Below are 27,828 nucleotides of genomic sequence, written 5' to 3'. Positions count from 1 at the left end.
CTCTGCGACGTTATTTTGAAATGCTAGGGAAATGGATTCAGAATAAGATGAGCCGGGTCGTACATAACTTTGAGAAGGTGGGAGAATTACTGTACCGAATAGCCAGAACCCATGATGGAAGAGAAACACGACAGCTAGTAGTGCCAGTGAGTTTACGAAGAGCAGTCCTCGAGTTGGCGCACGACACTATAATGGCTGGGCATCAAGGAGTAAGAAAGACGACCAGCCGAGTATCAGAAGAATTCTTTTGGCCGTGTATGCAAAGTGACATTAAACGGTTTCTGCGATCTTGCGACATGTGCCAGAGAACCACACCAAAAGGATTGGTATCAAAGGTACCTCTAGGGACTATGCCTATTATTGAGCAACCTTTCCAGAGGGTCGCAGTGGACATTGTAGGCCCTATTAACCCAGCATCAAATAAAGGAAACAAGTATATCCTCACGATGGTGGATGTTTCCACTAGATATCCTGACGCTGTCCCATTAAAAAGGGTGGACACGGTAACAATTGCTGAGGCTTTGGTAGAAATGTTTACTAGGTATGGAGTCCCGAAGGAAATACTGACGTATAGAGGAACCTATTTCACATCAGAATTGATGCCAGAGACTTGCAGACTGTTGTCTCTACGACACCTCTTGACGACGCCATATCACCCCATGTGTAACGGGCTGGTAGAAAAGTTCAATGGCACGCTGAAGAGCATGTTACGCAAGGTGTGCCAAGAGAAACCCAAGGAATGGGATCGCTATCTACCTGCACTCTTGTTTGCATATAGAGAAGTGCCGCAGGCAAGCACTGGATTTTCGCCATTCGAGCTAATCTATGGCAGAGCGGTGAGGGGACCATTAATGGTTTTGCGGGAAATGTCGAACACGAAATTGAAAGAAGAGCAAAAGTCCTCGTATGTCTATCTATTGGAATTGAGAGATAAGCTAGAAGAAACCTGTCGCATCGCCCGAGAGAGTCTTACCGAAGCCCAGGCACCTTACAAGAAATATTATGATAAGAAAAGCCGGAAACGAGTTCTTCAGGTTGGGGACATGGCACTGGTGCTACTTCCGAATGACACCAACAAGCTCACCATGAGTTGGAAAGGACCATTCAATGTGAGCAAGAGGGTAAGCGACGTAGACTACGAATTAGAAATCGGAGAAAGAAGAAAAGTATTTTACGTCAACATGCTGAAAAGATACGAGTTGAGACAACCAGAAAATGTGGAGGAAGTTGCAGGAATGGTCATCACAGAATCGGACGCTGAAACTCCATACGAAGCAGAAATCCCAACGTACAGCAGCAAGAAAACAATGGGTCGAGAGAAGGTGGTGATAAACCCTACCTTAAACGAGGTGGAAAGAGAAGAAGTGCAGACAGTGCTAAAAGAGTTCGATGAGATATTCTCGGATCTCCCGGGCAAGACTACAGTGCTCAAGTGCAGCATTCGATTAACAACTGACAAGCCAGTCGACGTAAAACAGTATCCTCTCCCATTAGCGGTGCAAGAGGACATACATAACGAAATTGGGCAGATGTTAGAATTGGGAGTGATCGAGCGTTCCACCTCTGCGTACAATTCGCCTCTGGTGGTGGTAAAGAAGCCCGACGTGTCTAACAGAGTCTGTGTCGATTTTCGGCGCCTAAATAAGGTGTTGGTGGATGATTCAGAACCAATACCACGAGTGGATGCGGTCTTTGCGAAGGTTGCCAAGAAAAAGATTTTTTTTTCTAAGCTGGACCTAACTAAAGGGTATTGGCAGATACCCCTTGACGAGGAATCGAAAGAAAAAACAGCCTTCTCATGTGCGCGGGGGTTATTTCAATTCAGGTTTATGCCATTTGGACTCAAGACTGCTGCACAGACGTTTACTAAACTTATGCGAATAGTACTTCAGGGACTGCACAATGTGGAACACGATATAGATGACATCTTAGTAGCGACAGATACTTGGAAGGAACACTTGGAAACGTTGCAGGAAGTGTTCGATAGGCTTCGCGTGGCAGCGATCACAGTTAAACCAAACAAATGTCAAATTGGGTTCCATGCAATTACATTCCTTGGTCACACGTTGGGCATGGGCCACGTCGCGACCCATACAGACACCTTAGAGAAGATCCAGAGTGCTCCTAAACCAGTGAATAAGAAACAGCTGAAATCCTTCTTAGGCCTTACAGGCTACTATAGAGAGTTTATCCCTCAGTACGCGGAGATAGTGAGTACCCTTACCGATCTCACGAAAAAGAATGCTCCGAATATATTACCCTGGTCAGAATGTCATCAACACGCATTTGAACGATTAAAGAAATGTATGGCGGAACCTCCGGTTCTGAGGGCACCGGATCTCAAGAAAAAGTTCGTTCTGCGAACAGATGCATCGGAAAGGTGTGTAGGGGCTGTGCTGTTGCAGGAGGCTGATGGTGTATTTCACCATGTCCTTTATGCAAGCCGAAAGTTGAATGACCGGGAAAGAAACTACGCTACAGTAGAAAAGGAATGTTACGCTTTAGTGTGGACTGTCAAACGATTTCATATTTATCTATATGGGACTCAGTTCGTTGTGCAAACTGATCATCAGCCACTAGAGTATCTAACCCGGGTAAAGCACAACAACGCCAAAGTCATGCGCTGGAGCCTAGTGTTACAAGAGTATGACATCTCGGTGCAGTATATTAAAGGGCGAGACAACGTGAGTGCGGATTTTATGAGTAGAGTGATCTTTTAGGATGCCAAAAGGTGCCGCTACCAAAGTAGAGCAGTGCTGTGTGAATGGTGGCACCGTTGACATTGACGTGTTGTTAAGACTCGGCAGAAACTTACGTGATGTGCGTGTGCGTGAAGTGAAGTGCGGTGGAGTGCAGTGAGTTGTGAAGGAAGAAACGGTGAAGTTCTATGTGCTGTAGTGCAGTGAAGTGCCGTGATGCGTGAACGAAGAAGCGGCGAAGTGAAGTTATATGTAGTGTGGTAAAGTGAGGTGCAGTGTCCGTGTAAACCCAAGAGGTGACAAAGGATGAGTGAAGTTTTCGTGGAGCGAAAACTCGGAAAACAGGGGGGCCATTGTCAGAAGTGACAAGCGCCAACAAAGAAGGAAGACGAGGAACAAGGAGTGAAGCGAGCGCGTGGAGCCGCGATCTTGGAGAAGAGGCGCGCGCAGGGAACGACGTGGTGGCCGGGCGCAGCGTTCCAGAAGAAGACGGCCGGAGATCGCCTCTCTGGGTCCTGCCCCAGTTCCTAGGCGACGCATCGACGTCCCGCCCGAGTACCAGTCTCTGCGAGCAGATGACCGACGTCCCCGGAACTACCGCTGGCCCGGACCTACCTGCCAGGACACGTCAGCGTTTACGCCGCTGAACGTAGACGCGCGGAGGCTGGCTACAGCCAGTCACCGTCCCGTCTAGAGAACTAAGCTGGGCCGGCACGCACCGGGAGCGCCAGCCGGCACGAGCCCCGCTCTGCCGGAGCGCGACAGCTCCTCAGCAACCGTGCCTTCGTCACGTCGGCCGGGGCATCAGTGACGCCGGACACCAGCAAAGACTGAAGACGACCAGATTATAACGACGGACCACAGACCGGGGGGGCGCCGATATCCGCGTCGAACAGAACCGGTACTGTAAGCGCCCCTACTATAGCGTATAGATGATCGCCGCACGGACGTTAGTAAACGCGGGTGTGCGTGCGTGAAGCTTAGCAAGGGAGGACGCATTCTGTGTGCAAGAAGTGTCGAAAATTACCGTGTGTTCCTGTAGTTAAAAGTCCAAATGAATGAATGTTGTGTGTGCTGCACCTTGTGTTCATTTGTTCCTTCCGCCCGCTCAAGCAAGCGTACGTACCAGGCGTTAACTTATGCGTGACAGTAACTAATAGGCATTTTTCCTGCCAACTGGGGATGACCCAATTCGGCACATTACACTCGCGGGAAGGGTGGAGTGTTGAGCCTCATATTGTTCAGCCTCAGCCTCTTCGGTCTTGCTGAATGCTTACCACAGGCAGTTCATCTATCCGTATGCGCCAGTGCCGTGCAGTGACTGGACCTAAGGAGCGGGCAAGGCTTCACTAAGCATCGGCCATAAGGGTGCCCTATAACCGAGTACAAGGCCTCATTGTCTACTGAAAACTCGCGGTGGTCGCCTTTATATGCAGGCCTATGTCGTCGTGTCCGGTGTTCTATCTGTGTCGTATAAGCTGAGTCTCATGTTAAGACGCACCGCTTTCTTGTCGTCGTCATTGACCGCAACCTCTAATCGAGCCCCCACTGCGTCCACCTGAAGAAGCTTTCGGCTAATGCTCAGGGGTTAAAAATTCATGTAGATTCATGTAGGAAAACATGGGTATGGTAGCTAGAATTGGGAGGAGTGAAAACCGGCAGCTCCAAGCTTGCCGGGATGCGCGGTCCCACCGCAGTGGCGCTGTCATCGGTGGCGCGGTACGCGGAGAGTACGCGGAAAGGATTGCGCGAGACGCTCCTGTGCTCGAGGCTTCAGCGACTTTGTTCGTAGCTAAGTACTCTTTTATCTTTATTAGCTAGTGTTTCGAAGTGTTTTCTTTTCCATGTAGTAGGGGCGCAAATTTTGAATTCTTGGTAAGAGTAGTAAACGTACCGGCTTTGGCTAGGTGTGGCGACTCCCCCGTTAGGCCTAGTTGGTGGGCAGGACGTATTTGATAGGCTTATTTAATTCTTTTAGATAGCTCTTCGGATTTTTACATGGGGTAGGGAGTGCATTTTTTTTTTATTTTTGTTTGGGATGGCGGTCGAGCTCGGTTTTGCTCGAGTGATTTGGCGAACTTGCTCGTTGGGCCTAGGGACGTAGGCCTAGCGATGAAACCGAAGAACGTGAAGGCCGCGGGTACGTGGATAAAGTGCAGTGCGACGAGTGCCTGCGATGATGCTTTCTCCACGAGACTAACCTCCAGAATTTAGCAGACGCGGAGGGGTCTAGCTTCACGTGCAGGTCGTGCGAGGGTGTCAGGAAAGCCGTCGAAAAATTGGAAGGGAATTGGGCGGCTAAGTTCGCAAACCTTAAGGCAGACCTGAGGGAGGAGCAGGAGAAGCGGGTAGCACATCAGGTGAAAGTTGACAATTTCGTCAAGGTGGAGGCGGCCCAGGCTGCGCCGTTAGTAAGGACCGTGGCCGAGCTTGAGGAAGAGAAAGAAAGGAGCGCCGAACTGGAAAGGCGGCTCGATGCGCTTGAGACGCGGGCAGCGGAGAATGTCGGGAACTTACGCATGAACTTACGCATGAGGTCCCCATCGATGATTCCTTGCGCTTTCTAGACCTCAGGCTGAGCCTTGCTAACAAACATGTGTGCTGGTGCTTCGAACCGAGAAGTAAAAAGCCACTCTTGCCCTTTATCTCCGCACACTCAAAACTCGTTAAACGAGGTATTATAAAGTTATGTCTCATTAACAGCCTCAATAAATCGTGCCCACACCAGATGCAACACAGTCTTGCCGCTCAGGTTGATCGTCTTTCTTGGGCTGGTTACCCTATACCCTTAATTTCAGCCATAGCGGAACAGCTTCTGAGGCGCACAAAACGTGATGATCCCGCTCAAGCAGGGAACCAGCGGGCTGAAAGACGCAGGTTTGCAGTGCTGCCATATGTGCATGATGTATCCCATAGGCTGAAGAAAATTGGGCAGCGTGCAGGGATCACAGTCGTTTTCTCAGCCCCGGAAAAATTGGCAAGGCTCTGTAAGCGTGTAAACGCGCCTAAATCGCATCAGAGTTGTTGTTCTGTCGGGCACAGAAAACGGTTTGTGACGTGCACAACTAATGTAGTCTACCAAATTCCCCCGTCTTGCGGCAGTAAATATGTAGGACAGACGGGCAGGTGCTTAAACGATCGACTAAGAGAGCATTGTAACAACGTCCGCAGCACTGTACAAGGCCACTTGGGCATCCATTGCCGGGACTGCGGCTGCGTGCCATTCTTTGAAGATACGCAAGTTTTAGCGAGACACTGCTCACAGCTCACCCGGGAAATTGTGGAAGCTGATTTCATCAGAAAACTTGGCAGTATTTGCGTTAGTGCGCCCTCAATCGCGCTGACTCCTGGTGAAGTCGCGTTCCTAAACAGATAGTAATCGTAATTTTTATTTTTTCAGGTGACCATGTTCTTAGTTCAATGACTTGCTGTTAGGACACCCCCTGTGACTGTCGTACATTTTCTGCGCATGCCTCTTCTTGTATATATACACACGATGTGGCAACGCAATAAAATCTTGTTGGAAGTCAGCGCTGTGTATGTCGTCTATCGCTGTCCTTGTCCTTTGCGCTGTACGTTATTTTTTAATCGGTGTCAAAAACTCAGAAAGTCGGGTACACCCTACAGGCGAAGTGGAAGGCAGGGAGCCAGAGCAAGCCGTCGTCAGCTCGCCGCCAGTGAATCGGCGTAGTTATAGCTAAGCAGCGCAACACGCCCCGAGTGAGGCGACGCTGCAGCCACAGGGGCGCCAGTGGGCGCGAAGAGAGGGGCAGCGGACACAGGCTGGAGGCGAACGGTTCGCACGCAGAAGGGTCCTGGTGATAGGGAGCTCCAACGTTGGGAGGGCTGAACAAGGCGTGATGGCGAGAGTGAAGGCGGACGGGCGATTACAGGTGGAGGCGCAAGTGCGCAAGGGCATGGCGGAAGCAATCACCAAGGCGCGGGAAGTGGTAGGGGACAGCACGGAGAGCGACAGCTTCGTCATTATGCATGCTGGGCTCAATGACGTGCTTAAGGGGAAAAGCCAGGACCTTGGGAGGCACATTGAGACTGGGCTGAGTAAGCTTAGAGAGGCCTCCGGGAGGGTGCATGTGACCATATGCACTATCCCAGAGGTCCAGGGCCAGACTTTCCAGGTAGAAATGAGCGTGGTTGAGGCCAATCGGTTCATTAGGAGTCTGAGCGGACGACTCGGGTACAGCGGGATGGAGGTCAACAGGGACGTGTACGGAGCCGGCTCCCGGCCTTTTGTGCAGGATGGCATTCACTACAGTGGTGCCACTGGCAAAAGGATAGGGGGCAGGATGGGCTGCCAGGCAACAGCTTTCTTAGGGGGACACAGAGCCCTGAAAGAACCAGTATAGGCGTGGACGATTCGAGGCAGCAGCCACTAACAAACAAACAGCGATAATGTATGAGAGGCGACAGGAATAAGCACCAGAGCCAAATTAAGTCAGACATAGGGTTCATTAGCATGCAAGGTGGCAGAAATAGGCTAAAATGGGAGGAAATCGAAGAGCAACTAAGGCAGGATAACTTAATTGTTTATGGGTTTGTAGAGACACATCTTAGGGACATGGAACAACCACCCTGTAACCCTGATTATGCATGGGAATACTGCAACAGAGTGCAGGGTAGCAGAAAGGGTGGGGGAATTGGAGCACTCATTCATAAAAATACAAATTGGCAAAGTGTCAAACAGGAATGCAAGGAGCATTTATGGCTAAAAGGAAAAGTAGCAGGGGCGAGAATACTTCTATGCTTTGTATACCTTTGGACAGGATCAGATGTGAAAGAGGGAAAAAATGTTGGACTGTATAGCAGCGGACCTCAATGAGCTAGGAAAAGGATGTGAGATAATTGTATTAGGAGACATGAATGCGCATGTTGAAGATATGGATCGGCACACAGACTCCACAGGTAGCATGCTGCTGGATATGTGGGATAGGCATAGCTTAGTTGTCTGTAACTCTACTGAAAAGTGTGACGGGCTCATAACGTGGGAAGTAGGGGGTCGACACTCGACAATAGATTATGCGTTAATGTCACATAGGATGTACGATAGTTTAGGAGCCATGATTATAGATGAACAGGGCTCCAGAAGTATAGGTAGCAACCACAAACGTATCAAGTTGAGTTTTAAGAGGGAAACTAAACCACGAACGACGCGTGAGGAAATGCCAGATGGGATTTTTTACTCAGAAGACCAAGTGGAAATAGCGGCCAAACAAATAGAAGAGGAAATATCAGAGAGTACTGAAACTGATTGGACATACCCAAAGTTAATGAGACTATTTGAGCGTGAGCTAGGTAAGGCGCGAATCAGGAAAACAAGGCAAGGGATACGAAAACTCAAGAAATGGTGGGATGAAGAGGTTAAGAAGACCATAAAGAAACGTCAGGATGCCTCCAGGGAACATAGGTATTCCAAAAATAAGGGAGAACCTGAAGCAGAAGTAGAGAGGAAATGGCTAAACTACATAAAATGCAGGAGGGAAGCATCCTATTTGATCATCGAGAAAATCAAGACAAAAGGGTCTCACTGGCTGTCAGAAATAAGCAATAAAAAAGATAAACAGGCAGCTAGGAAATTCTGGCAACATCTGAACTCCCTAGGTAATAGGAGAAGGTATATAGGAGCAGCTCAAGGCACTTGGTTAGAAGGGGAGGAGGAACCATGATAGGAACCATGATGAGGGAAAAATTTACAGAAAACGGAAATGGTACATGCAGTATGTCGGAGAGGGATAGACCGGTCAATCCACTGCTTTCGCTTGGACAAAGAGAGTGGGAAAGGGCCAAGAAGAGGGTACCAAGTAGCAGATCGGCAGGTCCGGATGGTATTCCAATTATGTTAACAAAGAAAGTGGACCCGAAATCTAAGAAAGCATTAAGGGAGGTGGTGAGCAATATGCTAATGAATTGTAAAGTACCTGACGAATGGAGGCTAAGAGAAGGAGATTCTTGAATATGGGAAGGAGAGGTTGGGGTAAAGTGCGGCGCACTTTACCCCAACCTTTCCTTCCCATATTCAAGAATCTCCTAGTAGGATGACAATGATATATAAGGAAAAGGGGGACAAAGCTGCATAAATAACTACCTGCCTATAACAGTGACGTCAGCGGTTTACAGGGTGGTTATGCAGATTATAAAGGACAGACTGCAGGCATGGGTAGAGAACGAGGGGGTGCTTGGAGAGCTACAAAATGGGTTCCGGAAGCGTATGAGGCTAGAAGACAATCTGTTATAAATAACATAGTGCATTGAAATAGCTGAAAAGGAACACATGCCCCAATGGCTGGCTTTTTTGGGTATCGAGGAAGCCTATGACAGTGTGCTTCAAGAGGGCTTGTGGGTCATTCTGGAAACTTTAGGAGTGCAAGATGGAGTAACCAATTTCTTAAAATATATCTATATATGCAACCGGGTGATTATACAATAGGAAAAGCAGGTTTCGGAGCCTGTAATGATTCGGCGGAGGCTTAGGCAGGGGTGTCCATTCTCACCTCTGATGTTTATGCTGTACCTACAAGGTTTAGAGGCCAAAATACAGCAAAGCGAACTCGGCTTCAACCTATCATTTTTCAAACAAGGAAAACTGATTGAACAGTCATTACCAGAACTGATGTCATCATCATCATCATCATCATCATCAGCCTAGTTACGCCCATTGCAGGGCAAAGGCCTCTCCCATATTTCTCCAACAACCCCGGTCATGCACTAAGTGTGGCCATGCCGTCCCTGCAAACTTCTTAATCTCAGCCGCCCACCTAACTTTCTGCCGCCCCCTGCTACGCTTCCCTTCCCTTGGAATCCAGTCCGTAACCCTTAATGACCATCGGTTATCTTCCCTCCTCATTACATGTCCTGCCCATGCCCATTTCTTTTTCTTGATTTCAACTAAGATGAAATTAACCCGCGTTTGTTCCCTCACCCAATCTGCTCTTTTCTTATCCCTTAACGTTACACCTATCATTCTTCTTTCCATAGCTCGTTGCGTCGTCCTCAATTTAAGTAGAACACTTTTCGTAAGCCTCCAGGTTTCTGCCCCATATGTTAGTACTGGTAAGACACAGCTATTATATACTTTTCTCTTCAGGGATAACGGCAACCTGCTGTTCATGATTTGGGAATGCCTGCCAAACGCACTCCAGCCCATTCTTATTCTTCTGATTATTTCCGTCTCATGATCCGGATCCGCCGTCACTACCTGCCCTAAGTAGATGTATTCCCTTACCACTTCCAGTGCCTCGCTACCTATCGTAAACTGCTGTTCTCTTCCGAGACTGTTAAACATTAGTTTAGTTTTCTGCAGATTAATTTTCAGACCCACCCTTCTGCTTTGCCTCTCCAGGTCAGTGAGCATACATTGCAATTGGTCTCCTGAGTTACTAAGCAAGGCAATATCATCAGCGAATCGCAAGTTGCTAAGGTATTCTCCATCAACTTTTATCCCCAATTCTTCCCACTCCAGGTCTCGGAATACCTCCTATAAACATGCTGTGAATAGCATTGGAGAGATCGTATCTCGCTGTCTGACGCCTTTCTTTATTGGGATTTTGTTGCTTTCTTTGTGGAGGACTACGGTGGCTGTGGAGCCGCTATAGATATCTTCCAGTATTTTTACATATGGCTCATCTACACCCTGATTCCGTAATGCCTCCATGAATGCAGAGGTTTCGACTGAATCAAACGCTTTCTCGTAATCAATGAAATCTATATATAAGGGTTCGTTATATTCTGCACATTTCTCTATCACTTGATTGATAGTGTGAATATGGTCTATTGTTGAGTAGCCTTTACGGAATCCTGCCTGGTCCTTTGGTTGACAGAAGTCTAAGGCGTTCCTGATCCTATTTGCGATTACCTTAGTGAATACTTTGTAGGCAACGGACAGTAAACTGATCGGTCTATAGTTTTTTAAGTCTTTGGCGTCCCCTTTCTTATGGATTAAGATTATGTTAGCGTTCTTCCAAGACTCCGGTACGCTCGAGGTTATGAGGCATTGCGTATACAGGGTGGCCAGTTTCTCTAGAACAATCTGACCACCATCGTTCAACAGATCTGCTGTTACCTGATCCTCCCCAGCTGCCTTCCCCCTTTGCATAGCTCCTAAGGCTTTCTTTACTTCTTCTGGCGTTACCTGTGGGATTTCGAATTCCTCTAGGCTATTCTCTCTTCCACTATCGTCGTGGGTGCCACTGGTACTGTATAAATCTCTATAGAACTCCTCAGCCACTTGAACTATCTCATCCATATTAGTAACGATATTGCCGGCTTTGTCTCTTAACGCACACATCTGATTCTTGCCTATTCCTAGTTTCTTCTTCACTCTTTTTAGGCTTCCTCCGTTCCTGAGAGCCTGTTCAATTCTATCCATATTATAGTTCCTGATGTCCGCTGTCTTACGCTTGTTGATTAACTTCGAAAGTTCTGCCAGGTCTATTCTAGCTGTAGGGCTAGAGGCTTTCATACATTGGCGTTTCTTGATCAGATCTTTCGTCTCCCGCGATAGCTTACTGGTTTCTTGTCTAACGGCGTTACCACCGACTTCTATTGCGCACTCCTTAATGAGGCCCATGAGATTGTCGTTCATTGCTTCAACACTAAGGCCCTCTTCCTGAGTTAAAGCCGAATACCTGTTCTGTAGCTTGATCCGGAATTCCTCTAGTTTCCCTCTTACCGCTAACTCATTGATTGGCTTCTTGTGTACCAGTTTCTTCCGTTCCCTCCTCAAGTCTAGGCTAATTCGAGTTCTTACCATCCTATGGTCACTGCAGCGTACCTTGCCGAGCACGTCTACATCTTGTATGATGCCAGGGTTCGCGCAGAGTATGAAGCCTATTTCATTTCTACTCTCACCATTCGGGCTCCTCCACGTCCACTTTCGACTAACCCGCTTGCGGAAAAAGGTATTCATTATCCGCATATTATTCTGTTCTGCAAACTCTACTAATAACTCACCTCTGCTATTTTTAGAGCCTATGCCATATTCCCCCACTGACTTGTCTCCAGCCTGCTTCTTGCCTACCCTGGCATTGAAGTCGCCCATCAGTATAGTGTATTTTGTTTTCACTCTACCCATCGCCGATTCAACGTCTTCATAGAAGCTTTCGATTTCCTGGTCATCATGACTGGAGGTAGGGGCGTAGACCTGTACAACCTTCATTTTGAACCTCTTATTAAGTTTCACAACAAGACCTGCCACCCTCTCGTTAATGCTATAGAATTCCTGTATGTTACCAGCTATTTCCTTATTAATCAGGAATCCGCCTCCTAGTTCTCGTCTCTCCGCTAAGCCCCGGTAGCACAGTACGTGCCCGCTTTTTAGCACTGTATATGCTTCTTTTGTCCTCCTAACCTCACTGAGCCCTATTATATCCCATTTACTACCCTCTAATTCCTCCAATAACACTGCTAGACTCGCCTCACTAGATAACGTTCTAACGTTAAACGTTGCCAGGTTCAGATTCCAATGGCGGCCTGTCCGGAGCCTGGTATTCTTAGCACCCTCTGCAGCGTCACAGATCTGACTGCCGCCGTGGTCAGTTGCTTCGCGGCTGCTGGGGACTGAGGGCCGGGGTTCGATTGTTGTATTCATATAGGAGGTTGTGGCCAAGTACTGCACCAGGGTGGCCAATCCTGCTCTGGTGAGAGAGTGCGTTACCGGTTCTGGTCACCGGGGTCAGGCCGCACTCCAGGCCTGTTCGTGCAATTTTCTCAACACACGGTTTTTTTTGTATTTTGTATTTTCCGGTGGAGAATTGCGCGGCACCGGGATTTGAACCACGGTCCTCTTGCACGGGAGACGGATACTCTACCGTCCCCGCAGGAGTTAAATTAAAAGATTTAAATTATGAGGTTTTACGTGACAAAACCACTTTCTGATTATGAGGCACGCTGTAGTGGAGGACTCCGGAAATTTCGACCACCTGGAGTTCTTTAACGTGCACCTAATTCTAAGTACACGGGTGTTTTCGCATTTCGCCCCCATCGAAATGCGGCCGCCGTGGCCGGGATCCGATCCCGCGACCTTGTGCTCAGCAGTCTAACACCATAGTCACTGAGCAACCACGGCGGGTGCCGCACGAGTTGTACGCCTTATTTAACCTACAGTGGTGCCCTATTTGATCAGTCAAGGTGGACCAATCTGAGCTCGGTTATACCGCACGCGGATGGCACTCGGCTAGAGAACCTGGTATTTATGACCTGCACATGTGTGGCCATACATAATTGAGGATATATATAGTTTCTATTTTTTTTTAGGAGGGTTCCTGTACAGTGATAAAATAAAGGAAAAGACATTAAAAAGAAAGAAAAAAAAGAAAAAAAGGGGGAGAAAAAAAAGGAACATAGGAGGTGATTTGAACTCGTCACCCTTGGATGTTGCCCGTAAAGATAGCTCAGTCGGTTGGTTCGTCAAGCCCCAGGTTACTTTCAAGCGCCATAGCTCCTGCTCCGAGCTTCATACTTACATGGAAAGGGGCTGACGTTGTCCGCGATAGTTGCTCCGCGATAATTCCGAGTGGTTGGAAGGCATACTTTCTTGGAAAAAATGGGCGCCCGAGGAGAAGAGCGAACTCGAGCGGCTTTAGAGACTAGGAAAACTGCCTTAAAATTTAGACTTGAGGGGAAAGCTTCGTTAACAAACAATAACACGGCAATCAGCACTCGAATACGACGAGAGAAATTATTGAGACGAGGAAAATTCCCTTGAAAGAAATATGGTTTGCGAGACAAATGCTTGTAAGTACTGAACCTCTTAAAAGATGAGAGGGGAAATATGCGCTGACCGAGAGGGCATAGTCCGCGTGAGACCACCACCAGGCACCTTACTGAGACGTGGAGAGCTCTGCGGCCGGAACAAAGCCTCCCCTCTCCGCCGGCCAAGCGGGGAAAACGCGCTTTCCGATCGCTCAAGGTTGCGCGGACATAGTATAACTCTAGCGTCTAGGAAAAGCTTAAACAGGTGCGAGGGCGGCACGCATAGCGTGGGAAGCTAGCCGCCAGAATAGCTATCTCAAGGACTGCGGCTGACGAGGGCGAAATACCTCCGTGTAATTATAATAACCCTAATAGAACTACTTACGAAAAAAAAAGAAAAAAAAGGAAACGGCCCGGAAGGCTATACTATTTAAGGCCCGGAAGGCCTTAAAATATTTAGACTTGAGGGAAAGCTTCGTTAACAAACGTTAGCACAGCAATCAGCATTCGAATATAATTATAACTCTTATAATAATTGTAAATATTCATCTCATCTATGGGATCTAATGCGCGCGTTGTTGCTTTGTCTCTGCGTGTAGTATAGTTAAGAGAACCAGTTTAAGGGTAGAGAAGAAGGAATTAAAGGAAAGCAAAAAATGCAGCGCCGTGGTCTTAAAGCGCACTTGTGGTAGAGAAACGGAAGGCGATATAAGCGTGCGTGGCTATGATACGCACACGAGAAACTGCCTTAAAATATTTAGACTTGAGGGAAAGCTTCGTTAACAAGCGTTCGAGCCTTCTGTACCACATATGTCCATCAATCGCTGCAGATCTTCTGTATTGTCAGCTATTAATATAATATCATCCGCGTACATCAGTTCTTCGGTAACGCTTGTTAACGAAGAACTGATGTACGCGGATGATATTATATTAATAGCTGACAATACAGAAGATCTGCAGGGATTGAAGGACATATGTGGTACAGAAGGAGACAGATCAGGCTTGAAGTTAAGCAAAGAAAAATCAGCAGTCGTGATTTTTAATGATAACATTTGCGGCGAGCATAAGATACAGGAGGCCACGCTGGAGATAGTCGATAAGTACATGTATCTTGGGGTGTGGATAAATAATGGCATTAGTATCTGACAGAGTACGAAAAATATGTAACTACTAAAGGTAGCAGAAGTGCAGCGATTATGAAGAGTAGGGTAATGTGGAACTAAAATACGTACGAGGTAGTACGAGGGATATGGAAGGGGGTAATGGTTCAAGGCCTGACTTTTGCCAATGCAGTTCTATGTATGAAATCAGAGACCCGGCAACAGTTGGTAACTCGGCAACGTGGTGTGGGTAGGCTCGCTCTGGGAGCACATGGCAAGACACCAAATCTCGGGGTGCAGGGGGATCTCGGATGGTCTTCTTTCGAGGGCAGAGAGGTTAGTAGCAAGGTAGCATTTGAGGAGTGATTGAGAAAAATGGAGGAAATGCGGTGGGCTAGGAAGGTTTTCAGTTACTTATACACGAGGAATGTTGACACAACGTGGAGGAAGCGAACTAGACAATATTCAAGCAAATAATTGGGCAGCAGTGCGGGGACAGGTAAGGAATCATCCCTCAAGAAAAAGGTTAAGAAGACAGAGATTGGTATGTGGAAAACAGAGATGCAAACCGAATCAGCATTAGAGACATACAGGAAGCAAAAAATAGCCAAAGAAAATATTTACGATACTTCTAAGGGAAGCTCATTGCTGTTTGAGGCCAGGACAGGTGTACTGCGGACTAAAACGTACCGAGCCAGATACCAGGACATAGATTTGTTGTGCGGGGCGTGTGGAGAAGGGGAGGAAACGGCTGAACACCTGATACTTGCTTGTAAACAACTTCACCCTGCAGTTGAATGTAACGGGTAACTATTCAAAGCTTTGGGTTTTAAAGACAGTGAAAGTAAAATAGACTTTGAACGGGTAGAAATAACTAAACGGAGGCTATCTGATTGGTGGATAATGTCAACGCAAAAGTAAAGGAGTAAATACATAGGTATGCATGGATATAGTACCATTCAAGGCTAGGTGGCGCGCGCCGCCGCCGCCCGATACAAAGGCTGAGCCTCAATCACACATCCATCCATCCACCGGTATGTGCGGGACAAGTTTTGAAGTGGGGGAAGCTCAGAGTGAAATTAATTACGAAGGACGACTGAGGAATATGGACAAATTGGAGAGTGTTCAGATATTTTTGCAGGAAAAACATTGATTCACAGTTGAGAAAAAGAACTACGAAGCTCACAAGCAGGTATGCGACCGGTAGGGTGAGCAACATGGCAACAAAGAGCGTCAAGAAAAATGGAAAAGAAACCTGCTTTGAGTAATTACTCAAGATCAAATAAATAAATCACGAAAGAAACAATTTATGGTAAATCAAAGGGAAGCTCATTACTTTTCGAAGCGAGATCATGATGCCCTGGAAAACGTGCTTATAAGGCGAGATACAATAACAACAAAGAGGCATGTGCTTGCTGCGGTAAAGCTACGGAAACGACAAAGCATGTTTTATTAAAATGTGAAGATATCTGCCCAGCAGTGGATTTAGGCCATTTGGCCTCCTTGAAGCCCTTGGGTTCAGCGAGGGCAGGGGGAAAGTAAACATGGCTGCAACAGGAATTAGTAAGAGGCGATGGGAAGATTGGTGGAAGTAAGGTAGGGAAACGACAAACAACGGAAGCATACAAGAACAAAGTTCCCTATAGGGGCTCAGAAAGTTTGTTGATGGGAATTCTTGCCGTATTTTTTTAAGGTAGCTAGGACATTGGGAACTATAGTAACAAAAGCATAGTAGCTCAACTCACCGCCCCCGTTCCAAAGGGGACGCTACGCTCCTAGCATCCATTCATCCATCCGTCCATCCTATGTGCTCGTGGAATCTGCTTGCTCTGTGGCATTGCACTCGCGTCGGTCGTTGCTTTTTTTTCGCTGGAGCAAGCGTTCTTATGAATGTCAACGCTAACCAACGATGTTGCCGTTTGACGATATACCTCTCTCACGTTCAACAACTATAGATCGCGGTACCAGCGCTAACCTTGCGCAAGTTAGCAGGCCACGATAGCCAAGATATAGCGCAATAATTCTTCAATAGCGTGTTCTGAAAGTATAACATTACTATTATAAGTTTTGTGAAGGCGCAATGATCTCATCTTTACTGGGTTTATCGACTTATTTGCAGAGAATAATCTATACAGAGGTAGTTCTGTAGGAAGGGGGGGGGGGCACCTTCACGGCCTCTCCACCATAACACCGCTCATTTGCCAATATTTTATTGTTTCATTGCTCCAAGATTGCACTAACCAATGAAACGTTGTAATGACTCTTACTGCGGCTTTTATCTTAATAGTGCGAATGCCCATGTCCGTATATACCTTGCACAATGTCACCTTTGCATTGAACCTTAGTTAGATCATGCAATCCCGGAAATTATGCTCAAAGTTGTATAGAAATTCAGACAGCACTTAGTTTCGTGGCTTCCACGCGTAACATTATTTTCAGCAATTTAATTATGATTGAGTCACTGGTTGGTGTTGCTTTAAACTGCACAAGGATCCAGTCTTTCTTCGTGGTTTAGCCCCTTTAAAAGGAAACGAATCGTTGTAACTCTGCGTGAGAAGATCCTGCTCTTCTTTTTCTGGCGGAATATTATGCTGGGGGGGGGGGGGGGGGGACTTTAAATTAGGCCAGCCAGGAAAATGCTACAATTTTATTGAGGTGGCTCCCCCATCTATCTCAAACACAACAATTTGTGAAAAGAAACAGGCGGTATCTGGACCTCTGACAAGCTGCGCAGTATAGTATGACATTGCATTTTGGTTCTGTAATGTTTGTTATGACCTATACGCAGATGGTTATAGATAGAGTGCTTGGCAGGGACGGACGTCACCGGTAGTTTCAAGATCCGCCATGTTTGTTATCATCAAGTCATACTGGCAATCCTCTGATGCGCTTGGGTCTCCGGCTGAAACAGCAGTTAGCCGTCTTCCTTCCTTCGGCAAACTCTTACAGATGCATTTAGACTGCTTTGGAAATATAGTAGGCACCGCATCATCTCTTAAAGTAGGAATATCGCGTTGTATTCTGACTTCCTTTTCTTTGACAATGTGCACGAATTTCTGCACGAATTCTCGCACGGTGAACCTCAAGAACAAATTTGAAAATAAAATGTGACACGCAAGACAAATGCTTTGATATAAAATTATTTGCCGAGTTTCTAAAAGCGCGTCATATATAAGCTGCTATTCCCGATGCACGTGACACACTTTAATTGCATTGTCAGTAGTTAAGGCATAGGCGCGCTTAAATACGATGAAATTGCTTGAATTGCTTCAAAGTGTCTTTCACAGACAGCTAAATTCTCCTGCAAAATCATGTTGGCGCCCTTGGGATAGCCCGTTCCCAAGCTGCTAATTTCTCTTCGCTTGCTGGAGCACGAAAAAGTGACTTTTTCCGCGCACGATTGGTAGCCTGAATGGCATACTGGTGAAAAACACTGTCGCTGAGTTTTTCTTTCGCTTTTGTTGATGGCATTCTTCACGAGGCACGCTAACACAAGAGAACTTGCACAACCACGTGAACTCCAAGAAAACTGCGAACCAATTGCGGCACACATGCCTTCTCGGCCACGCCGCAGCGCCCCCGAACGCTGTGCCCTACCTCACCCTGTAGGAAAGGGATTCGCATAAGGCGATACCTGCGGTCAAGGGAAACGCTCATCACGCCTCCCAATTCTAGCCACCTTAACGTGGGGTACACCTGTGCAATCCATGTTGCAGCTGTAGAAAGCACGGTTCCGGTTGCCTATTCGTTACGGTCGGCTAGTCTTGCCAAATACATGCCAGAGCAATATTCGCACTCCGGAGAGCATACAGGGTCAAGCCCTGATCACGCTATGGTTTATCTCGAAGGGCTTCCATCAGCAACGATCGCCATCGCCAGAGACCATCTGCCTCCAACTCCCGTAGCAGCCGAAGGATACACATTCACTATCTTTCAAGGATCCCCGACCATCAACTTGGTTTCCCTGCTGGCACAAAGACCCCAAGATGCATTGTCACGCCTGATCACCGCTAAGCACGAGAGCATGCCATCAACTTATGCACTTCTGCTGAAATCTTATTTACCCTTTGGTGCCTTCAACAACCTTGACCGTAGCTGGAAATTCCAGGAATAACTAAGAACGCGAATCATCCGTCAGTTAAAGCAGCTGACACTGCTAACATTGCGCTAAATATACGGAGGCCGCATCCGTAATTATACCGATGCGTCGACTTCGCATGCCAGCTCAGCAGCCGCTGCTCTAATTAAACAACAAAACGGGTCACAATAAAATTCAAGGTGTCACACATAACGACATCCACGACGGCAGATATTGTAGCTCTTCGTGTCACTGGGAACTATGTCAGTGGCTAAACAGCAGAGAAACCGGTTGTGTTTCGTGACTCAGAAGCAGCTCTTCACAACGTCAAATATGCTTTACGTCACAATATACACAAGTAGATATCTAAATTAAGATTGATTTTCAGTCAGGTAATGGACGACGGGCACGACATCATTTTACAGTGCGTTTGCGGGTCGAATGTGGTAATTTCGGTAACGATTTCGCTGAAAGCCACATTTAAAGGCGTGATACTGTGTTATCTTTCTCCCCTATCTTTTCATCACTATGTCCACGTCCCCCAGTGCAGGGTGGCAAATCAGACGCGTCTGGTTAACCTCCCTGCCTTTCCTGTCTTGCGTTTCTCTCTCTCTCGGACATATCTTCCACGTCTTATAGCGTCAGCAGCCAGACTTGCACTTGCACTGGTGAGGATGAACACTGCAAGAGAACTCTCTTTGCTTGCTCGTAGGAAGATTCGAGCTTTCTGGTGTTTTCCAAGCGTATCTATAATTAGCGCCTACGTATACGTTAGCCCTTTGTTACAGCGGCAAGTCCCAACTATGCCTCTCCCGCGGCGACTCAACCTTGGTCTATCACTTATAGCAGGGTGTGGCATTTACAAACGCATAATGCTCCCGTCTTATAGTGACGGACACACCAATGGTGGGATACTTCTAGGACTAAAGAAACTAATCTAACACGTGTTGTGAATTTACCCTCAATTTGATCTCTTTAAATACCAACTCTAAGCCGGTCGCACTCTACAACATTTCTGAAACGAAAATTATTGCACTCTGGCCCCATCCGTTGATGGCACAGAAAATTATTTGTGGCCTACCGCACTTTTTGAAGAACGGCTGCTTAAGTAATTGATTTTGGTCCTACTGTGTGATCATGTGTTTCATCTCTGCCTGTTTTCTTAGCTCTAATTACCGTTTGACTCAGCGTATGGTTGACATCCCTGCCTTTCCCCTCCTTGGTTCCTCTCTCTCTTCGCCAAGCGCTTTGCCTTGTAATTAAGGCCCCCAGCTGGTTTCCGATTCGGTTGATTAAAAGCGCTGCTGAATAAATAAAGAAGGCAGCGGGAGAAGTTGTTCTCCGATTCCATGTCGTTTTCAGAAAAACTGAATCATCGCCTTTGTAAACTTTATTTCTACATTTTTGAACTCTTATTGTTTTTCAGCATGAACAATAAATAAAATGTAAATTTTTTTACCAGGCAAGGAACCCTCGCGCATCAATTACCCATTGGTCTTTCCTCGTGAGTGAAAGCTTTAAAATAATTAGCGCAGCAACTCTAGGATAACAAATTTGCATTATAATATGAACCGTTCGTTTTTCAAGAACTTACTCGTGACTGCGTTCGTTTGCCTTGGCCTTAATCAGGCAGAATTCATAGTTAAAACTATTTTTTTATTTTACTTTATTCAGTAATGATTCGTTACACAAACGTTATTTACATATCGTAATGTTTAGCTTCTTTCGCTACATCACATAAGCAACTTCCTCCTTTCCTATCTTCTTCCTCCTGCCCCAATTACTCTTTAACACTACAACATAGGTCGACGCAACAGACTTCTCAATGTGGGATTCATTCATTCATTCATTCAATCATTCGTAAGTTTTCATTACACTCCTTCTTTTTAGCGCCTCAGACATGGTACATTGACATTGTGCTGCTTCACAAATACGTCGGATGTTAAAGGCTCACGCAACCAATGATATCAAATTAAAAAGAGCTAACGTCGACGACGCAGCACAGTAAGAAATGCATAAGTTATTAGAATATATTGGTAAAAAGGCAAAATCAAGTCTCGTAAATTGATGTGACACGTTATGCCATTAAATCAGGACCTTCAAAGATTGTAACAAGTGGAATAGCAGCCTCGTGCCTTAGGGCGGTTTTGGTAAAATCGTGTTGCCACCGAATGAAAGAAAGCTTTGCTAAGCAGGTAACAAGGCCAGCTTCAGTGGCATTCCCGGGACACATTATTTGCAGAGCGGTAGAGTAAGTAATTAAGATAGCAAAGGGTGTACAAACAATAGATTGAACGAACAGGCATAGCACGGAGAGAAAATGCCTGGCGGTTGTACCCAATGTCCATTATTTTTCGCATGGGCTAAAGAACGTCGCCAGCCGGCATAGCGTTGAAGTGGTTTTCAGCGCTCCTAACATGGTGCAAAAACTGTGCCAAGCTGTTGAAAAAATGTTTAATATTAGAAAAAGAAAATGCAGCGGCGCTTATAAAGAAGTTCAAAAATTCACAAAACTAAGAATTGGTGCTGTGTACCGCATTTCGTTAACATGCGTCAGCACGTACATGGACAAACCGGTTGGTGCATAAACACTCGTCTAAAAGAACATCAACATTCTCTCGGAAAAGAATATCATTCGCACTTGTCTACCATTCTTGCCTATGTCATTGTCAACCGCTATTTTTTCACACTGATATCTTGTTTTCAGATAAAAATAAACTAGCACGTGAAATTACAGAAGCGTTCCATAGAATAAAGTGTGCTGAAGAATGCATCAGTCAACCATCGGTTACTATCACTGACAAAAGATTTGTATTCTTAAATACTGCTTGAATGTTTGTAATTGCTTTTATAAAAAATGATGACTCGTTTAACACATGCCATGTGCAGATAGCTGGTGCTTTTATGTTCTGTCTCTTTCCAAAAATAAACAGTTGTGATCGAGTAATCGCTCGTGTGTTCACCTTCTCTGCTTCCTCGTCTATTGTGCGCGCTACCAATTTCGCCATGAATATTTACCAACTCGCCCAGCTATCAGTTCTGTTGAAGTAATTTATTAGTGTTATTTTCTTTTTCATGCTTAGCCGACAGGTAGTTTCGCAAGCGTTAAGCTGCAAGAGTTGGCGGAGCGAAGCGCCGCGTCCTCTGCTACCAGTAGATATTAAGGTGCACGCCATGCTCTGCCAGCACTTCCAAAGTAGCGAGTGCATTATAATCATGAAATGGCTTCAAGGGCCACGATTTCTAACGTTACATGTCAATTTTCCTTTTCTTTTTTCTTTTTTTTTCATCATCGGCTCGGACTGAAGCCCCTCGAACGCAATTCGCACGCCGCCGCGTAGCCTTTACCGCTGGGATCGGTCTCTGGGTGCGGCGCGTGATAGAAACAATGAAAAATGATGTCGAACATTACCCAATGGGGATCCTGAATTGCCTGCTTGAAGTAAAATAGAAGAACGCCATGGTAATGGCGCGCGCTCCACTGTGAAATTGAGAAAGTGCGGCACTCACGAACTAGAACAAAAAAATAAAGCCGCCAAATCATAGATAGCTCTACACTCTCCCGTCATGATTATGCAGCCTAATCAGCCGAGCATAGGAAGCGCTGGAGCTGCGTGAGTTGAACCCTTCTGGTTGCCGGATAGAGATCTGCGTGCTATGGACGCTGGCGATAGCACTCGGAATGCGATCTCGTCATGCAAATGTCTTTGGCTTTGGCAGCCGGGGTCCCATGACAGCTTACCCAGCCCTTCTGCCGGTCAGGGACATTATTTGTGAGAGCGACTTCGTGACCAGCATTGGCAACAGAGATGTGAACCATTCCAATGAGGATTTCGCTTCCGACGAACCTCTGCAAGCGGCAAACCGGTGGCGAAGAACTGCAGCGCGCAATTCCACTCCGTGAAATGGTCGCTGGTGCGCTGGCACCCGAGTTTCCTCCAGTTCGTAGCACAACCAGCAAAAGGTCTGCTTGGAAAGCCGACAGTGGCGACGCAAATAATTTTCCGCCATCTTTTCGAATGCAAACCTCCAGCTACCTTCGACCACTGTAGACACCGGGAGAGCAACGCTATAAGCAGGCGACGTCGTACAGGCTCCGAAGCAACCAACTCACGCGCGCTCGACACCCGCGGGTCTTCCGGGCAGTGCGGCGAGCATGCGCGGCATGGTCGCAAGCCAACAGCTAAGCCGCAGCAACGGAACTCAAACTACCTCATCGCCGGTTCCGCTCTTAGCCGATGATGGTTCGCTGTGAAAGTGATTGACAAATGCGCGACGTGCTCATAATTTACGGCGCCGCTCCGCTGTCTCTGACAGCCGCTGACGCAAGCACAATTCTGACCAATCACGTGAGGCCAAATCAACTGTTCGCTTTCCAAACTTTATAAGGTTCCACCCCTGGATTCACTATTTCGATATTATACTCTTGTGAACAGAAGGAGAAGTGCGCGGTCCGCGTACGCACGGGTCAGGGAAACGCGCATCGAATAAAGCAGTCGCAGCGAGCAACCACCCTCGTGGCTGCTCGTGGCTGCACCCAACACTTACTCTGAAGTCGCAGACTTGAAATTTTGGGCATCATTCGTCATTTTTCACGCATCTGTTCATCAGCGGCGTGTACAGCTACTGCCCATCTTTGCTGAACTAGAAAAAGCGGACGCTGACCTCGAACGCGCTCGGCGCAGGAGCCATAACTTTTTCATAGCTGCAGCACTCTCTTCTCGCGATCGTTCTGCTTGGGCATACCCCCGCGAGAGTTCGTGGTACGAAGCAACACTTACGCACCTTCCTGACAGCGGATTCAGAGAGAAATTTAGAATGAACCGCTCGACCTTTGATTAAATTTTAGTGTTTGTGAGCCCATGAGACGGCTGTACACGAACATCCGAAAGGCGATTACATCAGATAAACGTGTAGCGATAGGACTGTATCGTCTCGCTACCTCTGCTGAGGACAGAAGTGTTGCCAATATCTTTGGTGTTGGCCGTTCTATGGTAAATCTGTCGTTCCGCGAGTTCTGCGCCACTATTGTACGGAGACTAGAGACACGTTACAGAAGATTTCCCAGAAGAAAGGAAGCGGACGAGCACTTGAGCAGTTTCACAGCTGTCTGTGGATTTCCACAAGGCATGGGCGCCCTGGACGGATGTCACATTGAAGTGTCCCCCCCAAAGGATCGTGCTACTCATTATATTAATTACAAAGGGTGGTAAAGCGTTATATTGTTGGTTATTGTCGACCACACATATAAATTTATCAATACTAATGTAGGATCACCTGGAATAAATCACGATGCAAGTGTCTTCCACCGATTGTCTTCCCAAAGGGTTGGCAGGGAGCCTGTTCACAAGCAAACCAAAAGTACTACAGGGTGTTTGCGTCAGTCCTGTGTTGCTTGCTGACCAGGCCTTCCGTTTGCAGGCCTTGATAATGAAACCATATGCGCAACCTAGCCCGGGCGAGTCACCTACCCAGGTTTTCAACTACCGGCTGTCGAGTGCCAGGCGTGTATTAAAAGTGCATTTGGCCGACTGAAGGCACGGTTTCGCATCTTGCCTCATCGCGAGTGAAATATTGACTACGTGATCTGCATCATTCGCGCGTGTTGTGTGCTGCATAACATATGTGAGCAGCTTAATGATCTTCGCAACGCCACATGCAATCAGAAAGGAGGACAGACGATGACCTTACGCAGCCAGTTCGCACAACAAAGCGGGGGGAACCACCTGTTGTTGTAAGGAATGCCCTTGCCAAACACCTGCATTGCAACATATGATCTAATGTGCAAATGTTGTGAAATTAATTTCTGGTTCATTAGAAGAATTTAAATTTTTTGGTAGCTTAAATTGTGCACAACATGATTGCTTCGCTTGTTTTGGTCTCAATTCATTGTCATGGTAGTGTATTGACGTGAAATATGTTGAACTTGACCACTAGCTCTGCGTCGAGCTGATCTGGGTTTGCCGCTATACAAGGTACTTTAGTTTCAAGTGCACACGACATTCATAGACGTATTACGAGAAGTGCGCTTACAAAGAACATCACTTCAGCATTGTTTTGTCATTCACTTTATGTTCATTTATTTGCAGCTCGCATGCGTTTTCTTTCATTAACCCGTCGGCCGAAGCGTGTGACTGAAAACAATCTGATTATACATCTGCATTAGTGATCGTTGCTATGCGACAATAACAAATAAAATTGTGAAAGAAGGCTCGATGATGCATGCACGGCTGTGTGAAAGCCGGATTTTTTCAGTGTGCTTAGTTGGAAGTTAGTGCTAGTTTCATTGCACTTTGGTTATTACGTCATTTACTGCAATTGTATCTTTCAAATTTTTTTCTCAGTTCACGTTTGTCGCATACTTCGTGCTTGCAGATTCAGTTGAGCTTCATACAGTCGAAATCATTCATAACGGAGTGCTTGGGACCTCTGAAATTATTAATTATACTGGTCCCTTCGTTGTAAAGGTAGTGCACAGCTCATAGTCGAACTGGGACAGAATTATCCTTTGTTTCACAGGTCATTTCGTTGTAGATGCACGCGACCATACATAATCTGCTGTCTGTAGTTCCTGCTAATGTTCGACTAGCCTGAATGATACCAGCAATCACAAATGCATAGATTTCATTCATGCGCAAACCACATGAGCCTGTGTGCTAAATTTATGTATACATATTTGCATTACTTTGTTTGCTAAGTTGCAGGGCAAATAAAGCTGCTCGCTATTAATTTGTCCAGCCATATTTATTAGGTATATACTTAATTTTGTGACTTTGGCTGTCCCACTTAACCGACCAGAGCCTAATGTTGTGAACACTAACCACATGTCGATTTGGTGAAGAGTTGCAATGTGGTTGCGACTAAACACTGCTAATGAGTGCTCTTCAGCGTTTCACCGCTTAAAATGCTTACCAGAAGTCAGTGTGTAGAGGTTGATTGCAAGACCAGCATGAGAAACAGCAGAACATGAACGGTTATATTCACTGTTGGTTCTTTATTCGAAATATTTTGCCATCATGCGCATCATGCTAGCATTGATATCATTAGCTTCCGCTTGCAGCTGTACAAACTTTTCCATTGGCTTGCGCCTTTTTTTCAGACTTTCTTACACGTAACATTTCATCATTGTTCCTTGCCAGGAGCGTCTGTACTATAGTGGCTGGCCGCTGGTGACCTGTTGCAAGCTTGTTGCAACACTTGCATCCTCGTTGTTCTTGGCCGCGCCTGTCCTGGTATTCAAATCCTTTGCTGGGCCACCTATGCTGCAGGAAGGCGGGGACGCTTGATCAGGGATGGCCTCTCTGTTTGCTGTAGTAGTAGCTGCTGGCTCTGCCACATCACTATCAGCTTCGAAAGCCAAACTGTCCTCCCAGGACCCAATCACTTGCCCGCCATCAGCAAGCCCTGTAACCTCTGGCACCTGTGCAAGGCAAAGCATAAAGAAAAAAAATGTAGTACCATATTTTTCTATTTTGTCATACAAAAATACAGTTTTGTGACACTTCATTATGCTGCACATTGAAATTAGGTTGTCGCATAACTTGGAAGGCTGTGTTTCGGGTGCCCCTATTGTTCAGTTATGGAGCGCGATGAATGTCATAAAGCAAAAAATAAAATAAATAGGAGGGGGGAATCTGCGACTCATCCAAGCATACCATGAACATAGATAAGCACTGATACACTACTTCCCATGACGTACTATATACTTTTTCTTTTCGCAAGGTATTTTTCATAGTTGATTGCATTCCTTCATACCATATTCAATCTCTATCAGAAATATTTCTTGTGCTGTTCTTGCAACACAGCAATCTTGGGCTGGCACTTTTCTGCCTAATCATAAAGTGGGGCTTTTTCGCACTGTTCAAGTAACCGAGACTGGCTGGCACTTTTATGTTGATAATAAAAACATATTTGCATACAACCCAAATACCCTATATTATGTTTTCTGCTTCTTTCAGTGCTACACAAAATTCAGCGAAAAACTAGTACATAGTATGCTTTCAAGAATGGCTAACGTCAGTTTCAGAGATGACAAATAAGCAAGACAATTGCATACTAGACATTCTTCCTTTGTTTATCGCTACCTTTGCACTTTCCTAAACAACAACCAGCTAGCCCCCCAAACTAAGCTGTTATCGTAAATTACCTCGATGTTTTCCTCCACCAGGAATTCATCATTCATTCAGCAAGTTGTGAAGCAGCCAGTAGTAGTGCGATTTCGAGCTGCTGGACCCAGTTTTGGTGCACAGCAGCCTTTCCTTCCTGGAAAAGAAAGTTACATTTTAGTGCACACATTTTAGAACCGTGTGGCGAGATGCATACTATTCCACGTCACGCACTTTAAAGGCTCCCCTGCAAACAAATCCATCATGTTCGGGCATTTCCATATTTATCGAGACTTATAAAAGCCTTTAATTTTTTTTAATTGCTTAGCAGGCAGTGTCATGCAAAAAAGAAAAAGCACCAGAAGGAACTGAACCCCACGTTGTTACCACTTTAGTTCTGGTGGCATATACAAAGGGTACGTATCAGCTGCAACGGCATTATGATAGAGCATAAAATGCTCTTGAAATGTATGTAAATAATTCATCAGAAATCTGCGTTTAATTTTAACGAAGCTCAACTCGTGTACCATGCACTGTCCCCACACAATCTGGTGCTTCAAAATGAAAGGTTCAGAAAAGTATCGAGCAAGTTACTGCAATGCTGCGCGCAGCAGTACAAGGGTTCAGGCGAGTATTGTAAATGGAGACAAAATAGACGGCAAGGTTCCGTATATCCTCCGTACCATGCATTTCTTTCACATCTCTACAGACATTTCTGCCATCTGTAGCCTAAGTTAAGGGTAACGTCGTCGGGCGCCTTGGTTTGTATTGAACTTTAAATGAGGCACGAGTCCTGAAACCAAGCGCACGCAGCGGCACGACAACGCTTGCGTTAGTAAAGAAGTGCGAGTCAACTTAACATTTAGAAGAATGCGGCGGCACTGCCCTGCAAGCGCATGCATGCTGGCAAAGCAACATTTTGCCGATCGAGCGAAGCCTACTCTACGACGAAACCTAATCCACGCATCCTATTCGGCTATTATAAGCCCCAAGCTTTTATGATTACACATGTCAACCGGCACCTTCTGTACTTACCGATAGCGCTTTCTCAGGATGTCCAATTTCAGCCGCAGCTGCTTCATGTTGTACGGCGTTTCTCCATGCGGCAGCCTGGCGTTTACATCCTCCATAATTTTTGCGTA

The 27,828-nt window shown here is 46.3% G+C and overlaps 1 protein-coding gene and 1 long non-coding RNA gene across 2 annotated transcripts in view; both read left to right on the top strand.

Annotated features, from left to right (window-relative positions):
- Positions 1-27,828, top strand: part of LOC142589519 (uncharacterized) — a 580,475-nt gene that overhangs the window by 163,470 nt on the left and 389,177 nt on the right. The gene's annotated exons all lie outside the window — the stretch shown is intronic.
- Positions 1,044-7,063, top strand: LOC142590729 (uncharacterized). The gene is made up of 2 exons (XM_075703160.1): positions 1,044-1,121; positions 6,443-7,063. The coding sequence occupies exons 1-2, from the start codon at positions 1,044-1,046 to the stop codon at positions 7,061-7,063; spliced, it is 699 nt and encodes a 232-aa protein (XP_075559275.1).

The sequence above is a fragment of the Dermacentor variabilis genome, chromosome 8 (assembly GCF_050947875.1).
Source record: "Dermacentor variabilis isolate Ectoservices chromosome 8, ASM5094787v1, whole genome shotgun sequence".
Taxonomy (NCBI): Eukaryota; Metazoa; Arthropoda; class Arachnida; order Ixodida; family Ixodidae; genus Dermacentor; species Dermacentor variabilis.
Note: the sequence above shows the minus strand (reverse complement) of the source record. Positions and strands in the feature narration are given on the sequence as shown.

Excerpts from the sequence above, each read along its gene's own strand:
- LOC142590729 (XM_075703160.1), top strand. The coding sequence starts at position 1,044 with ATGGCACTGGTGCTACTTCCGAATGACACCAACAAGCTCACCATGAGT. Across the intron at positions 1,122-6,442 it reads CATTCAATGTGAGCAAGAGG|GGGCGCCAGTGGGCGCGAAG; the intron begins GTAAGCGACGTA and ends CTGCAGCCACAG.